At 58.6% G+C, this 17,110-nt stretch overlaps 1 protein-coding gene across 1 annotated transcript in view; it reads right to left on the bottom strand.

Annotated features, from left to right (window-relative positions):
• STRN4 (striatin 4) overlaps positions 1–13,839 on the bottom strand; it is a gene marked incomplete at its 5' end in the record, with an annotated part of 16,463 nt that extends 2,624 nt beyond the window's left edge. The window contains 12 exon segments of the mRNA XM_023535230.1: positions 382–467; positions 947–1,147; positions 1,529–1,576; positions 1,658–1,833; positions 3,514–3,629; positions 3,976–4,089; positions 4,698–4,857; positions 8,142–8,283; positions 10,293–10,490; positions 12,000–12,078; positions 13,105–13,178; positions 13,694–13,839. Coding sequence (XP_023390998.1) covers positions 382–467; positions 947–1,147; positions 1,529–1,576; positions 1,658–1,833; positions 3,514–3,629; positions 3,976–4,089; positions 4,698–4,857; positions 8,142–8,283; positions 10,293–10,490; positions 12,000–12,078; positions 13,105–13,178; positions 13,694–13,839 — 1,540 coding nt within the window.
• Positions 13,840–17,110: the final 3,271 nt, after the last annotated feature.

The following is a 17,110-nucleotide window of genomic DNA, read 5'->3' as shown; positions in this document are numbered from 1 at the left end:
GCACAGCTGGCCACCCATTCACCCATTTCACATCCAAGACTCAGAGCTGTCACCAGTGCAACCTGCCCTGGCAGCCGCTCCCACTCTGACCACTGGCCCCTCTGCAAGATCTCAGGCCTCTGAGGAAAGCCCAGCTTAGAGCTCCAGAGGGTGGGGACGGCCCTCTGTTCCCTGCCACCCCCAGGGCCTGCAGTAGAGCCTGGCACAGCATGGGCGTCCAACACGTGACTTTTAGGACGTACGTCAGGAGAGCGGCAGCGGCCCTGGCCCGAGGCCCCCTGCAGCCCGCAGCTTGCGCTCCGTGGGCCGGCCCTGCGCTTGGTCCCTGCAGTCTCTTCTGCCCACGTGCACCAGCCCAGTCTCTCCAAAGGCCACTCCCACCGCTGCCTCCCCGGTCGGTCGCTCGAGTCCACAAAGGGGGCTCTGGCTGGGCCCTGCTGACACCCAGCGTGTGGCAGCTTGTTTGACCCGGAGTTCACACTGCCAGGGCCTGACCCCTGCCTGACCTTTCACGGGGTGACACTGTCCTCGGGAAAATGACATTATGTCCCTTGAGGGGAACACAGACCTCTAAACTTTGCCCTGACAGGATACGGCACAAAGCCACGTGTGTGATCGATAGGGTTATCGAGAGAAGCATCAGAGAGCAGGGGGACAGACGACGAACAGAGAGACAGTCTGGTCACTTCTCTGCTCAACTCCTGAAGATGCCCCAAGGACGAAGCACAAACTCCCTCCACATGTGCCCAGCTAACGTCACCCGTCCGCACAGGGCCCACCTTCGCGCGTGCGGCCCCCGCCCCAACGCCGATTCTGAGCCAGCTCGACCATCAGCTTATCTCGTCCGACCCTCAGTCACAAGCTGAGTCACGCTGTTCCATGCGCACCCAGGCTGAGCATCCCTGGTGTCCCCCCAAGTACCTGCAGTGTTGGGCAGGGCGGGTGCTACAGGTGCTGAGGGAACAAGGAGGCCCCCGCGGATGACAGGTAGGGGGAAGGGAGGCCTGGCGAGGAGGCTCTCTCACCGTAACCATCGTAGGGGTCCATGTTGAGGTCTGGAATCTTCCAGCTGTAGATGCGGGCATCCGCCCCACCACTGTAACAGTATTCACTGTTGCTGCCCATGGCTACTGCCAGCACGGGGCCCCTGGAGGATGCAAAGGGGGGTGCGACGAAACACTCAGTACCCGCCCCTCCCCGGGGACCGTGCAGTTCTTTCTCTACTGGCATTTTTCAAGGATAACCGAAAAGAGCTCGGCATCTGGGGGTCCCGTTACACCACCCAGGCAAGCTGCCGGTCCCCTGCCTTTGCCCCAACCCCCATATCTGTTTCCTCCTCCGAAGGTTATGCTGACAAGGTTATGCGGAAAGGGGGTGCTGAGTGTCTGCAGAGCACCAGGAGCAAGGGGCCACGTGCAGAAGGTCCCATGGACTTGGACCCCTCCAACTACCCCACCTCCTGCCATCAGCCCTGGGGACATCACTGAGCGGGCCAGGGGTGGGCATGCCTTTGGGGGCACCTCCCTACCTGTGAGCCCGGAAGGCGTGGATGGGTTCCACGTCTAGTGCGGCATTCCTGTAGGGAGACAGGTGTCACCGAGAGCCCCTCGTCACCCGGTCCCCTGGGCCCAGCCCTCCACCCGCGTGGCTGCCTCACTTCTTGGCGGTGACGGCCTTCTGCAGGTTCCAGAGCTTGAGCGTGCCGTCCTCCGACGCGGTGAGCAGAGCTGACTGGCTGTGGTGGAAAGCCAGGGAGCGGATGCCGTCGTAGTGGGAGCGGAGGGTGAACTTGGGGTTCCACGTCTTCTTAAAGGCATCTTTGCTGTCAGACAGCTGGGGTGTGGGGGGCGGGAGCTACCTCAGTGTCTCCTCTCCCACCTGGCAGTGCTGCAGACACTGACATCCAGGACTCCCTGGCCTGGGGAGCACCCCAGACTACCCCGAGCCCTGGCCACACCTCATTCCTCCTCGCCCAGCAGCGCCCACCCCTCAACTCAACAAGTTCCTACAGAGTGCTGGGACTGCGCTGGTTCTGGGGAGACAAAGGTGAGCCCAAAGCCCTGCGGTCTCCCAGTTCAGGGGGGCTCAGGGAGACACTCAGATGGCCCCGCCAGGGCAGGGGTACGGACCACGGGCAGCACTGTGAATTAAAAGCGTGCCGGGACGAGGCTTTCCTGAGCAAGTGACACGTGAACGAGACTTCACCAGACGAGGGGAGGGGACCGAGAAGGAAACTGCCTGTGCCACGTGTCCGAGGCAGGAGGCAGCAAGGGTGGATGAGAGCATGAGGAGGGGCTGGAATGCAGAAAGCCAGGGGAGAGTGGCAGAGGGTGCGGCCAGACAGGTTGGCCAGAGCTGAGGTGAGCCGCACTGAGGAACCTGCATCTCATCCCAGGAGACACGGGGAGCCCGGCAGGGCCCAGAGCAGCAGGATGACGGGCTGAAACGACCGGCTCGCTGCAGCCAGCCAAGCGGAGCTCGGCTCGGGGAAGACGGAAGCGAGGTTAAGCGGCCACGGGGAAGTCTCTCCGAAGGAGAAGCGCGCTTAGACCTGACACTGGGGCGGGGAAATGGGGACAAACAGTGAGCAGAATCCCAGAGATACTGCACACGCCCTGAGGGACGGTGGGGTCACTCTCCAAGTGGGGACCCAGGGTGGGTCACTTGGGAAAGAAGAGCAGCCTGTCAGGCAAGCCTCACCGATCGGCCCCAAGTCAGAGTTCGCATCTGATGAACCCTGTCATCTAGGCTCTGTCCCCCAAGGTCCCTGCCTCAGCTGTCACTTCTAGCACATTCTTTAAGAGCAGAGAACCAGCTGTTGTGGGGTGACTCCATCACTCGCACCACGTCCAGGAGGGGGTCACACTGGGCAGCCCCCTGCAGCAATGCCCCTGACCTCGCTGGGACCGCCCACCGCCCCATGTCCTGTTACGAGCTGGGGCAGTGTTCTGCCGCAGGGAGGTACACACGTGCCGATTTGGATTCCCAGGTGGCCAGATGCCCCTCACGGACCTCACGCTCAGGACACTGGCCCTAAGGTCGCCCTTCATTCTAGCCTGACGGCCCTTCTGGTCCCCACATGCACCAGATTGGCCTGATCACTTGGCTGCTGGTTGGAGGCCACCTTCTTGTCAAAGGTCAGCTCAATTCCCACCCACACTGCCGCCTGCCTGGAGTCCCCTTCCTCCTCTGACACTATCCTTCAATTCAGTTTCCCCTCGCCTCGCCCCCAGCAGTGGTGGCTCTTGGACTTGGGCTGTGCATGAGCCGGGGTGGGAGGGAGCATCTCCTGCAGAAGGAGCCTGGCACCATGATGAAGACACGGGCTCCAGAACCTTCTAGGGCCTGCACCTTGGTGCCCCTGTCAAGTGCCCCGCCCTGTCTGCATCGGCACCTCTTGTCCTCACGTGTAAGCGACTGAGCATGGACCACGCAGTCAGCACTTGGCAAGTGCCGGCGCTGCACAGGACACCCGATGGGGGCCGTGGAGGGTGGGGCACCCTGACGACTTACATCACAGCTGAGGTCGTTGTCATTGGTGACGGTGAGATCGGCCAAATCCCCCAGGCTCACCTCCCCGCCCCCGATAGTGTCCATGATGAAGACGTCTGAGGAGAAGCCAAAGGAACCTGGTGGGGGGAGGGGAGGGAGGGGGCAGAGAGGGGCCAGGAGAGAGAGACAGAGAGAGGTAGAGAGAGAGGTGAGGTGTGAGAGAGAGACAGGGAGAGGACGAGACCAAGAATCACAGCTGGAAAGAGAGAGACAGGGAGAGACAGACGGACAGGGCCAGACAGGACAAAAAGAGGGGCGGACAGAGACAGACAGACGAACGTTTGGGACAGGGAGGCTGCAGACTGCGGGCGGGGCCTCGACCCTCGGGCCCCGGAAGCCCTGGGCATAGCGGCTCTGCAGCCTCCCTCTGCCACAGGTGCTGCAGGCCCCGCGGGACTGGGCCAGGGTGAAAGGGCCTCTTACCTTCGTGGGGCCGGGGCTGGGGTGTGCCAGGAGGTGGGCCAGTCACTTTGGGGGGCAGCCCATCCACGTCCCGAAGGTCGGCCAAAATTCCCTGGAGTTTGACCCGCCGGCTTTCTATAGGGACAAGCACCAGGCAGGAGTCACCCACCAGCTCAACCTAGTCATGCTCAGGTGATGCTTTCCACACCACCGGAAGCAAGCCTTTCCTACAACCGTAGGGAGGCCAGGAAGCCCTGGCCCCAGGGTGCCTTGGGGCTCAATGTCGGGGTGGGGGACAAGCAGAAGAGAGCGACTCAGCTGGGAACCTCCACCAGCTGCCCTTGCTGGGGCCTCAGTCCCCAGTCATCCTGTGACCCTGAGCGCCTCGAAGCTCAGGGTCACAGGATGAGAGAAAGATGTAGCACTGCCCCGTCTGTCTCTGCCCCTCAAGTCCCCCGCATCCTGTTTCCTCCCAGGGGTCCACCAAGATCTGGACGCACACACGTGGAGGGCTGGCGGCCCTACTTCAGGAAGAGCCAGGCCCGCCTGTGTCCCCACGGGGATTTTCCAGGGAAGAGGTGCAGGCCTGGCCGCTGTGGCGTGGGCCTCCAGCTTTCTTTGGCCGCCCTCCTCTCAGGAAGTGTCACCATCCGGTGGATACCCTGGGCAGGAAGCGGCTGCAGGTGGCTGTGTGCCCCAACCGCCCTCACTGAGGAAGGCTGGACAGAAAACCCTCCACTCACCCAGCTCATGGTGGGTCCCCTCTCCAGCGCACCGCCGGGGGTCTGGAGAGACCTCCCCGTCCTCTCCTGAGCCCAGGAAATCGAACTCGTTGATGGCGTCCTCTGAGTCATCCTCCTCGTCCTCGTCCTCCATTTCGGGCACCAGGGCCTTGGACGGCAGCTGGGACACAGGGAAAACCAGACAGGTCAGGGGCTCATGCCTAGAGCCCAAGCACACCGGGTCTCTGCAAACAGAGAAGTCAGGGTTCCATCTGGAACCGTCCTACATCGGCCACCAGCTCCCTCCCCAAGCCCCACGCTTCGGTGGCTGTGCTCCCCCTGCTGGAAGCCTTCAGAGGCTGCACTTTTCTAGGACCGGGTGGTGCCGGGCCCGCGCCTGGGTTTGGAGACCCCTGCCTCCTCACCTCCAGCTCTGACCCCCTCACAGCCCTCCTCCTGGCTTTTGCTCAGGCTGCTCCTGCTCCCCCCAATCCCTGGCAGGCAGCACAGACCTTCTCGCGAAGGAAAGTAAACAGGACAACCTGTTTCGGGGAGAGGGCGGTGCGTTCTAGTCTGTATGAGTGTATGGAAGCGCACAATTAAAGGGGACAGACGCCCGGGTATAACGGTAACAACAAACCCTCACGGAGCACTGTGCCAGCCTCTCTGTACTACTCAGGGCACTGAGCAAGACACATACGATTTCACAACCCCAAATACGAAGTTATCACAGTAACTATCGTTCCACGTTACAGACGAGAAAACTCAGACTCAGCAGAGTGAAGGCCCTTGCCCCAAGTGACCAGGTCCAAGCCACCTTTACATGCTCTGGGGTGTGAGCTTCCCTGCAGTTCTCCAAGGTTCCTCAGAACTTTCTAGACTGGCTGGCTTTTTGTTTTCTTATAGAACCGCTGCGTGTTGCTTTTAGAACGAGAGAAAACAACAGCTCCTTTGCTCTAAGAAAGAAAATGCCGGGCAAGTGACTGCGGTGTGCCGTTTCCCACGGTGGGCCTTAACCAGGGCAGGGACGCAATCATCCGTTTTCCTCAGGCCCGTCCCAGACGTGTGAATTCGGGAGCGGCCTGGCACCCGCGTTTGCCCACACGGACGCCTTTCACACGCAGACAGGGAACGACCTGTCGCACGTGATCCTGCACCCTCGCTGGGGGTGGGCATCCCATTTTACACTAAGCACCAGCCGGGGGCCCGTGCACCGGAGCTTCCGGGAACCCCAGGGTCTGCAGCGATAGCTTTGACGTCTGACTTCTGCTTTGAGGGCCGTCTTAGGAACACAGCCCTCCCCGGCACTGGGTCTGAGGACCACCAGGCTGGACTACCGCCTCTTCCCGAGAACCTTCTCCCACCTAGGTGGTCCCCGCCTGGCCAGGTGTCCTGGGCACTTGGGGGGCTGGCCTCAGACTGCAAATTCGAGGGTGTGGCTGACCCACTCCCACAGGCTCAGCACCCCCAAGCTGGGTCTGGGGGTATACATTTGGAGGCAACACCTTTCAGGCGTCCGTGAGAGGCCAGCTTCTGGCCTACATGGGAGGACCCAAGGGATGGCACATAGGCACCTTCCTCTTCCTTCCCAGGAGACCCAGGGTCAAGGTCTAGGTGGCACGCCCAGAGAGGCACTGGCCGGGCTCGGGGCCCCGCAGGACTGAGGAACCACGGGAGGGCCCTGGGCAATTGCGCTCTGCCCATACCACCTGTGACCGACTACTAGTGCCACGCCGCTGCCACACGCCACTTATACTGCCACCGCCGAGCACATGCTGTGGTCTGCCACTGTGCAATCAAGGGCTGTCTATGAGTGAACTCATTTTAACCGAATCCTCGACAACCCAGAGACAGGGACCATCAGCCCCGGAAGCTGAAGCTAAGACAAAAGAGAATCGGGGCCCAGAGTTTCATGGCCAGACCAGTGGCCACTGTGGGAGTCGCAAGCAGGTCTTCCAAGTGATAGACTGGTGACTGAAGGTCTGCTGTGTGGGGCCAGAGGGCCTGGGGAGGCATGAAACCCCTACACGATGAGCCAGGGGTGGACACAAGGCCTGAGGGAGTGTGACGAGTCAGCGATAACTTCTGATGGGAGGTGCGGGGACAGCAGGGCGGTTTCCCAGAGGAGATGAGACTTGCACAGGAGTGAAAATCCCCAGGGCTGGCAGAAGGGACGGGGACAGTCCTGGAGCGGCCAGGCTCAGACACGTCCTGGTCACCCGCAAGCCCAACTCTAGAGTCCTGGCTCTGCACTCTGCTTTCGCGGAGCCCCTGGTCGGGGCAGGACTCTGCGCTCAGCCGTGTGGGGGACACTAGAGAGCGGAGGCCAGGAGGGATCTGGTTGGTCTCTCACAGGGAAGGGGGAGGGGAGGATACAGACCTGACACCGGACAGGGAGGACCCAGAGTGGTCTGGGTAAGGACGGGGGAGCCTCCAGGAGGCTCCTGAGCCTGTGCGGGGAAGGGGAGCAAGGGTGAGTCGGGGAAGGTTTCCTAGAGGGGCGTCTGAGGTGGGCCTGAAGGAGAGAGGAGGTTCTGATGAGAGCCTACATTAAGGAAAGGCCATCTCCCACAGGTACCCCTTCACGCGCATGTGTCTCTGTCTCCACAGTGACGTCCCTTTGCACGTGACTGCTTACGAGCCCTCCACCAGCCACTAGCTCCTCATTGGGAACTGTGTCCCCATACCCTGTCAGCACAGAGCTGGTCCACAAAGGTCCAAAGTGACATTTACAAGACAGATAAGGCCATGCCTAAGGACAGCGCTGTCAAGATGGCGAAGGCACGGCAGCTCGGCAGTTAAGGAGCAGGGCTGAAATGTGGTGGGAGCTGTATCTCGATGTCACGCTGAGATGCTAAGGGGATCTGGGCGTGGGTCCTGACACCAACAGCAGACTGGATAGTCGCATCCTCTGGAACCACCCCGCGAAGCCGCCCCCACCGCCCCCCACTGTCTAGTTCTAGGTTGAGCCCTGCCCCCACCCTGGCAGAACCCTGGGCCCAGCCACATTCATTCGGGGTGCTAGGGAAAGAACGATGGAAAGATCCCGAGTCTCGGCCTCACGGAGCTCACGATCTACTGGGGGAGACAGAGCCACCGTCACCCAAAACATCTGAGCATGCCTGTGACCAGGCTAGCCCGAAGGAGAGCGTGCTGTAGCAGGGCACTGCAGGGGCCGGCTGGGTCTGGAGAGGTTGGGAAGGGCCTCTTGGGAACACCTGAGTTGAAGAGGGAGGATGGAGGGAACAGGGGTGCAGGCAAGCCGAGACGGGCCCTAACGGGGGGGACCTGGCACCTCTGAGGATACCGAGACAAGGAAACAAGGGCTCTGGGATGGGGTCAGGCCACACACAGACCACAGAGGTAGTCCCAGGGGTCCCCAGAGGGGTACCCTGCTGCTGAGCACAAAACAGGGGGGTTCCCCTGGAGAACGGGAGGGGCACGTCCTCTGGGCCACGCGCTCACCTTCACACGCTGCTTCTTGTGCTGCACGCTGTCCAGCTCGTCGTCCTCGTCACTGTCTTCGTCCTCACAGTTTGGCAGGAAGGGGATCTGTTCCAGCACCGAGCCACCTAAGCGCTCTCTGCCATCTTTGCCTGCTGCATTCCTGCCCACGACAGGGGGGCAGAGGGGCATTAGTCCTGCCAGGTAACAAAGCTCAGATGGGAGAGCGTGGACCCAGCTCTCAAGGGGGCTGAGCCCACCCTGACTCCAGGAGCCCTAACTGGTCACGCCAAGGCTGCAATCCCAGCCTCTGCCTGACAGATGCTCACCCCAACCCGAACCCTCATTTGGACCACAGACTGGGCCCAACTCCTCACTGAGCTCTGACCCCGAGCTCCAGAGGACCAGCCCCCAACCCTGAGTACACGTCTCCCTGCAAGACAAGAAAGTGCCACTGACCAGCAGGCCCTGTTCCCATGGCCCGGTCACACCACAGGCGCAGGTCAGGTGAGTGGCAGAGACACACCCAGCAGAGAAGAGAAACTGGTCACTCTATCTATGCTCGGCCCCACGGCCAGCCCGGCCCCGAGGGAGCCTGCACGCTCTGTCACCTCCCACTGACAGATGGCACTCCTGTTCCACCTCCCGGCCTACTCATTAGTGCCTCCCACCGGGTGACATATGTTAGCAAAGGAGGTATTTACCAAACCAGATTTCCAGTTAGAAAGGGGGAAGAATTGGAAGTTCAAGTAAATGCAAACATCCTCCTTTTTTCTCCACTAGGCTGATGCTCTAGAGAGTACTTGTCAACTTCCCAGGTGCACGGTTACTGCTTGGTAGAGATCGTCCTCCAGGCCGCCTGATCCAGCCTCACTTCCTGGCCTCCTCGAACGTCTCTGCCCTCAGCTGCAGGACAAGCTGCAGGACCCCGTGTGGGGCGTCCTGCCACAATGCTGGCCGCCTCTGACTCAGTCCTCGCACTGTCTCTCCGCGCCTGCCACCTATGCTCTCCCTCAGTGACTACAAAGTCCTGTGGCTTTCTAAAACCTCCATGTGCTGGCGAACTAGGGTTAAGTTTAAAAGTCAGGCGCCCCCCCCCCTCCAGCTCCAGGCTGGCCACTCATCACCTGCACCGGGGGTCATGAGGTACCCCGAAGTCCATCCATGCTAAGCAGCCCCCGTGACGAGTCACTAATCTTCCCCACCTGTGCCAATGCCGCTCCCAGCTGTTCAGACCAAACCCTGCAGTCGGCTCTCGTTCCCCCCTCTCCCCGACATCCAATTCTTTAAATCGTGTCAACTTCCCCTAAAACCCGCCAAGATGTTGACCACTTCTCACCTCCCGACCCAATGTCCCCCATCTCTCCCAACCAGTCTCCCTGCCCCCACTCTGCCCTCCTAAGCGCTCCTGCCTGAAGCAGAGCAAGCATCAGATTCCGTCACCTCCCTGCTGGAAACCACGGGCTTCCCATGGCCCTGCGGGTACCCAGACCGCATGCCCTCGTGCTTGCCCCACGGCAGCCATACGGGCCCTTCTGCTGGTTCTGAGCGTGCCAGGTCTCCTCCATCTTGAAAACCTTTCCACTTGCTGTGCCCTCTGCCCAGAACATTCCCCCTCCAGCGACTCGTGTGGCTTATCCTCCATTTCCTGCGCCTCAACACCAGCCGCATAAAGAGACCCCACCCACCGCACCCAAAGCGGCACTGTCTCCCCGACTACTGCCTTGCCTTCTTTCGTGTTCTTCATGGCACCTAACATCCCCTTGCTCATTCTGATGAGTAATAATTACGGACGAGGGCCGCACCCATGTTTCATGACCCGCTGGGTGCTGGCCTGTGGCCCAGGGCTGCCTTCAGCAGGAGCTCGATCTCATGCCTGCTGCGCGGTGGACGGGCCTGAGCCTCAGCAGAGGGGCCGGGCTGGGGATGAGCTCTGGTGTGTGTCAGCACGAAAGCGAGGCCGTGGGGAGTATGTGCAGGGGAACCCAGAACAGAACCGGGGCTCCCACAATGAAGGGACAGAGGACTCTGGAACAAACGAGCCCACAGTACGCTCCGGAAGGAAGCAGCCAGCAGAGCCCACGGGAGCACTGCCGACTTTCCCGACGCCGCCTCCACCTGGAGTCAGGAGGCACAGAGCGACAGCCGCGCCAGGCCCAAGGGCTCACTCACCTCTTGATCTGCTCCTCGATCTGTTTCACCAGCAGCGACTCCCCGCCGCTGAGCCCCCCAGGGCCCGGTGTGGCCCGGGGGCCCCCGTCACTGGGCTCCACGGCCCCGTTGAGCTCCAACGAGCGGCCCAGGAGGGACCGCACACGCTTGGACCTCATGTCCAGGATAGTGTCCGTGTAGCCCACCTCCTCCAGGTACCTGCACAGGCAGAAGCAGGGCGGTCAGCCCCTCGGGGCGCCTGTGGACACTGCGGGCTTATGTAAAGGACAGCAGATCGGGGCTGGGACGGCCTTCGCAGAAGAGCAGCTTGAGACCGTACACAGAAATTTTAAATGAGCACATCCCTAACCTGCCGTTTCGCTTTCAAGACCGCTGCCTGTGGCAGCCGTCATATCCAGACACAGTGCTGTCACACGATGCTCGCCACAATGTTGCACAGGAGCCCAAAACTCAGGGCCAGCCTACACATGCACTGACGAGACCGTGGACGCCCATCACTGACAGGACACTGGCCAGAAACTAAACAAGGCAGCGTGCCAAGAAAGATGGCCACGATAAACGCGAATGAAATGAAAACTGTAATTACACATATTCCACACAATTCAAGTGTTTTAAAAAAGTTAATGAGTGCGTAAGTATAGAACACACACACACAGCACGCCCCCACAAGGCCGAGACACATACTAAACCTATGAGCAGTCAGTGACATCTGGGAATGGGATTAAGGGACATGAGAGGAACATTTGCAACTTACTCCATTCATTTCTACAAACAAACATCTACTACTTCTGCAATTTAAAAACTAAAGCCAAGTAGGACTGCTCTAAAAGCTAACAAAAGAAAACACAATTACAGGGATCAGTGGCTTCAAAAGATACGAGACAAGAGTCCCTCGCTGGTCCTTGAGAAATCTTTTCTGTTTACCGTGACCTTGTACTTTTGGGACCCTTGCCCCTCACACATTAGACAAGACTAGCCTGCACTGCTGTCTCGTCTGCGTGCCTGCGGGTGTCTGAGGCTCCCCGTCCCCCCACAGGACAGGCAGGGAAGCATGAGGGTGGAGCTGGGCTGTGGGGCAGGCTGCCCGAGATGGCACCTCCGACCCTCTGCTTATTAGCTATGTGACCTTCTGCGAAGATGCCCTCTCTGCACTCGGTGTTATGATACGTGAAAATGAGGGGGATGCCAGTAGTTGTGCCACATAGGGATCTACGCGAGGAATCGATGTGTGCCCAACGGAAACAGTGCCAGGCACGTGCCATAGGTAGCTGGCAAGTGTTGCCTATCACAATCGTTTTGTTATTGTTTGCACACACTGTAAGCGAGCAATTGTACTTCCAGATATCAGTTTAAGGAAATCAAGGGTATAGACAAATAAATAATTTCCTGATGTTTGTCAATGTCTACAAAAAGTACTAAAAAATAATTTAACGTTACTCGTGGAAAATAAAAGCAACAGAGCACATGGGGTTGCTTTCCAAGAGTGGGGGTCCCCACGTCTGCCTCCTGCAGCTGTCTCCCCAACCTCTCCCGAGGCAGGGCTCCACCTACAGGGTGACAGGCCATCTCGGCTGTGGCCGGCATGGATCCCAATAGTTCAGGGTCCCCAGTGGGGACAGGAAGAACTGTGGAGCCTTCAAGCTTATCTCCCAAGCCAGACACGTCGCCTTCCCCTCGTCCCCCGCCCCCGCGTCCCTCTGCACTCACTGTCGGAGAAGCTGCCGCCCCTCCTTCCACACCAGCGGGCTGTGCTCCAGAGTGACCGACTCCACGGGGCCGTTGGAGACTGGAGGGCAGAGAAAAAGGGGAACAGGCCATCTTGGTCAGGGCACTACCACATACCCATCGCCTGCCCCCTCTTCCTCACCCTCATACCAAATCGGTCATTGTTGCGGGTCCTGTGGAGTCATTTCCTGAGAGTGTCTGAAACCTCCTTGTCGCTAATCTCCTGACCCGGTCATTCCCTAAACCATCCCCAGACTATCTCTGGACTCAACTCTAGTTATTTAATTCTCCTACATGGGAAGCTGGCCCAGTCTGGAAGAATGGGCAGACTCAACTGGGTTCAAGTCCAGCTCTGTCATATCCCCGCTGTGTGACCTTGAGTTGGTTAGCTTACCTATCTGAGCCTCAGTTTCCTCTTCTGACAAATAAAGTTAATGACAGCGGCACCTACCTCTTGGAATTGTGTGGATTAAACAAAAGGTAATCTGTTTATTTTATCCACCGAATATTTATCAGACATGTACCATGTGCCTGGCTGGATCCCTGGGCTGCATCAGTAAACAAACCCCCGGCCCTGGAGAACGCACATTCTAGTAGGAGGAGCCTGGCATGAGGAACGATCACTACTAGCCCGGCAGTGAGGGCACTGACAGGTCGCGGACAGGCCACCCACCCCCTCACTTTGAGCCAACACCATGTTCCAGTCACAGCGAATGACCAATAACACCCGTTTGCTAACTCCTCTCTTCCCTCCACCTAGAGCACCTTCCCTAAGGTCCTGCTGGTGAACTGATCCCTCTTTCAGGAGCTTAGACTACAAGGGACCTACTGCGCCTGTCTATTTTGCAGACGGACAGCAAGCAGGAATGGGCTTCACCACCGTCCGCGGCCCCATCAGCCCCGGGGCCCAGCACTTGGCAGAGCAGCCTATGGGGAGGGGAACTGAGAGTCAGATTCGAACCCCCCCAGACTCCCAGCCAACTCTGCTTTCCCGGGAGCAAAGGAAGGAGGTGGCCCGGCTCGTCACTCTTCCAGCACATTTGGTTTTGCTGGGAAGGGCAGGTGGGGAGGGTCTGAGGGGGGGTACCTTGTTCTGACAGTTCCGGTTTCTTCTCCCCCTGGTTCGGGTCTGTCCCAAACTTCAACTTATGATATTTGGCCCTAAAAGAGCAAATGATTAACAAATGAGACAGAAGAGTAGGCAGGGCCAGCACTCACCTCGAGAATCCCAAATCCCAAGTCCCGCCCCCCCAATCCACTCTACCACCTCTGAAGCTGAGACCCCTCCCGCCCCCCACCCCACATTAAGAGGCCCCGCAGATGGTGCTGTGAAGAGCCCACTCTTTGGAGCCTGGAGGCCGGCTGCTATCCCAGCTCTAGGAGTGCTCGGAGCAGTCCTCATCTTTACTCATCTGGCTACTGGAAGGGGCGAGACGCTATGAATAGGTGGTGTCTGGCACGCAGCGGGCCACCGCCATCATGAATACTGTCACAAGTGTCTATCCTGAATCCACCTACTAGTCTCATTCTGTCCCTTCTCCTAGAACCATACAGTACCAGTGATGGGGAGAACACCCGATCCCCAGTCTCCCTCGGTGGAGGGAGCGTGGCCGGCCCCCCGACCCCGCTACGGGGGGCTGGCTTCAGAAGGCAGGGCCGGGGGCGCCCGGGCGCACCTCTCTTGCTTCAGCGCGTATTCCAACATCTTGATCCGGCGCACCAGGTCTGTCTTGAGATTCTCCTGCCCTTTCCTCTCTCCCTGGAGAAAGGCCACCTGAGCCTGGGGGGGAGGGGACAGAAGGAAACGAGAAGACAGCAGAGCTCAGGCTCACTGATGTGTGTCCCTCACTCACTCAAGGACAATCGGTGCCAGCCCCCACCCCTACAATGCCCTGCAGCAGCTACTTCTTCAGGCGTGAAAACTCTGACCCAGGCTTCAGTGGAAAGCGGAGGGCATGCTGGGTCTGCTTCCAGAATCCCCTTCCACGTCACTCACAGAGAAAGAGCTGAAGAGGAACCCTAAACTCCTAAAATTAAAATGGGGCCTAACTGAGGCCTAACCTGTGCCCGCCTTCTGGGGAGAAGTCGGCTCAAGGATGCAGGTGGGGAGGCAGGCATTCACAGCTCTGGGCTCCCCCTCCCTCAATCAAAGGCAGGTGCTGTCCCTCGGCTGCTGGCGGAGGTGGTATCTCACTATTCCTACCAGAGCATCTGTCTCTGGGAGGCGTAGGAAGCTACTTCTGGAGTTTAGGGACAAGAGTGGGTGGCTCAGCTCAGCTCCCGCTCCAATCCAAAAGCTGCACCACCCGACCCCCACCGTGGAGACCAGCCGCAGACGTGACCCGGGGCCCCTGCCAACCACTCACACCGTCTGCTGGCAGGGGCTGCCCTAGTCTGCTCTGGTCTGTCAACAGGTCTTCTGGAGACACTGGGCCAGTTGCCTGCGAGGCAGGAGCCTGGCCCCTGCCACGTTCCGGAAGTCCTGTGCCAAAGCCCTGAGCACCGGGCTCGTCCCCAGCTTCTCCCCAAGTGCTCCGCTGTCCCAGGCTGAGACAGCCTGAGCTCCAGGCCCAGCTCGGCCGCTTCCCTGCTGCACACTCTTAGGCAGGTTATCAGCCTTCTCTGGGCCTCCATTTTCCCTTCTAGAAAATGGAGCTCACCAGGGTGCCTGCCCCTCACGTGTTAAGTTCTTCTCAGCTCAAGGCGCAGCACGGAAGAAGAGCTAATCAATGCCAGCTCCTGCCTCCTATTATTTCTATCCTCCCGTCCGTTCTTCCAGTGTTGACATAGGCCCAGTTCTTTGAGGGAGCTAGGGTCCCTCTGAGACCCGAGACCCATCCAGCAGGATGTCTGCAGCTGCGCCCGCGACAGCTGCATCTTCCAGAGCCGATCCCTGCACAGCACGTGCAGGCCGAAGTACTTCAGTGGCTCCACCGCAAGCCCCAGTCTAGCCCCAGACGCCTCCCCGAGGCCGTGCCCATTTTCGCCACCTCGCTCTGGGACCGCCAGTGCTCAGTAGCCTCTCAGACACCCACCCTCACGGCTGTCCTCCCCGCTGGGGCTCGAAGGGCCCTCATCTGTGCCCTGTGCACCTGAGTGCACCACAGCCTACTGTCACCTCTGCTCCAGGGACCAGGTCTCTCCCTCAGGTTAGCAGAGAACTGAGCGCATACGAAGAAAGCCTAGTGTTGGCAGGGAAACCTGGAGCCTAGGAAACGAGTAGCTCACTCGTTAACCTGACGCGCCCTTCCTGATGGGCGATCCCGCCAGATCCAAAAACCTGTGAAATGCACATTTCTTTTGTCCTAGGGGTTCCGCTTCTAGGAATTACAAGAGCTAATCCTATTTATAGGAATTTATCCTGCAGGTTTAATTGTAATGGTAGGCTTCCTTTCGAACAAAGGGACATACATCCACTAATGTATAGCATAAATATCATCCACGCACCCACAAACATTTATTGACCCCCAGCTACGGATCAGGCACAGCCGTAGACAGAGAACACAGCACTGAACAAGGTGAGGCTGACATTCTAGAGGAGGGTGTGGGACAAACAATGAACAAATGAACCGGCTGTGCCATGGGAACCCTGTACACCTGAAACTTACTGGATTTCGTTAACGTCACCAAAAAAAAAATTTAATTAAAATAAATAAATAAGACATAAATAAATAAACAAACAGTAACCCACAGGAACTCGATAATGACATATGTGCAGGACTCCCCGCCCGGGGCTATTTCCCTTGTCTAGGCTTTCTCTGGTCTTTGCTTTTCCCTTTCTCTAATAAACGTTCCTTCTGATTCATAAAAAGAAAAGAAAGAAAGAAAGAAAGAAACTGTGTCTATTGAGAGAATGGACTTCTCTCCCTCTGCTTAACACCTTTTTCTCTCTACACTTCAAAAAGACATATACGTACCTAAATATCTAAGGCCAGAGTGGCAGACTCATTGTGATCAACATCTCGGAAGTTTGATTTTCTGTCCTTTGAGTATCTTCTGTCACTCAACTCTACTCTGTCCATGAGTCATTTTAGAAGGGAGGTGGGGAGGTGGAGAAGAGGCTGATCACCAAACAGAAGCCCCGAGGTCCCTCCTCCCGGCCCTCCCAGGCTCCTGCTAGTGGCAGGCCAGGGACTGTGTGAGGTCTGGAGGAGTAATGGAGAGGGAGGAGGGACGGATAACATCCGGTGACTTTTGTCTGTGGGGGAAGAAAGTGGAGAATCACTCGGCCCACTCTGCTCTCTTGTCCCCTTTCCAGTTCCTCTGGCAAAGAAGAGAGAAAAAGAGAACCAGAAACACATGGCTGAAGGGTCCCAAGGTGGCGGAAACCCACAAAACGGGGACCGCTTGTGGCCAGTCCCTCCTACCCTGCAAATGCCAGCAACTACTGCCGCCTGATCTACGAGGGCCATGGCAGGCGGGCAGGTAAGTCTGGGATCTGGAAGTTCTCTGCTCGCCAGATCCACCCATTGCCACTTCCTCTGGCCAGCCTGCTAGAACATACATGAGCCCAGAACTGTTCTTAGACATGGCTGCCGCCTCTCCTCCGGCTGCTCCCTCTCTCCAGCCAGGCGGCATCTAAAAGGCTTCCCGAAGAGCCTTGGCATCTCAGTCCTCCCAGGAACTGATACCTCGATGTATCCTTTGGCCGACCTTCTGTCCCAGCTCCAAGGGAGGCGTCTCCTGGTTGGTCCCATCCGGCCCTGCACCTCCTAACCCTTCCTTCTCAAGCTCTCATGGCTCCTTGGCTCCTTGAGGATAAGTCCCCTGGATCCCTCAGAGCCCCCTGTGAGGCTGAGTGGGGAGGGGCCGGCTCCACAACGTCTCTGCTTCCACTACACTCGCTGCATCTCTGTCACTGCTCCTACATGGATGTCCAGTTCAGAACCCCCACAAGGTTCCTCCTGTCCTCAGCGAGCTCCCCTTCCCAGAAGTGCCACACACTACGGACAGAGCCACACAACTGTAGCCTCCCGTGCGAAACTGGCCTCCTCTGTTAGCCTGGAGTTTCTGAAGGGCAGAAACCACACTGCCTACTTCTTGGAGTCCCCTCGCCTGGCAAAATCCTGCTTATCGTCAGACCGAAGCTTCGC

This window comes from Pteropus vampyrus, unplaced genomic scaffold (genome assembly GCF_000151845.1).
Source record: "Pteropus vampyrus isolate Shadow unplaced genomic scaffold, Pvam_2.0 Scaffold138, whole genome shotgun sequence".
NCBI classification, from domain to species: Eukaryota; Metazoa; Chordata; class Mammalia; order Chiroptera; family Pteropodidae; genus Pteropus; species Pteropus vampyrus.
This window is presented reverse-complemented; position numbering and strand designations above follow the sequence as displayed.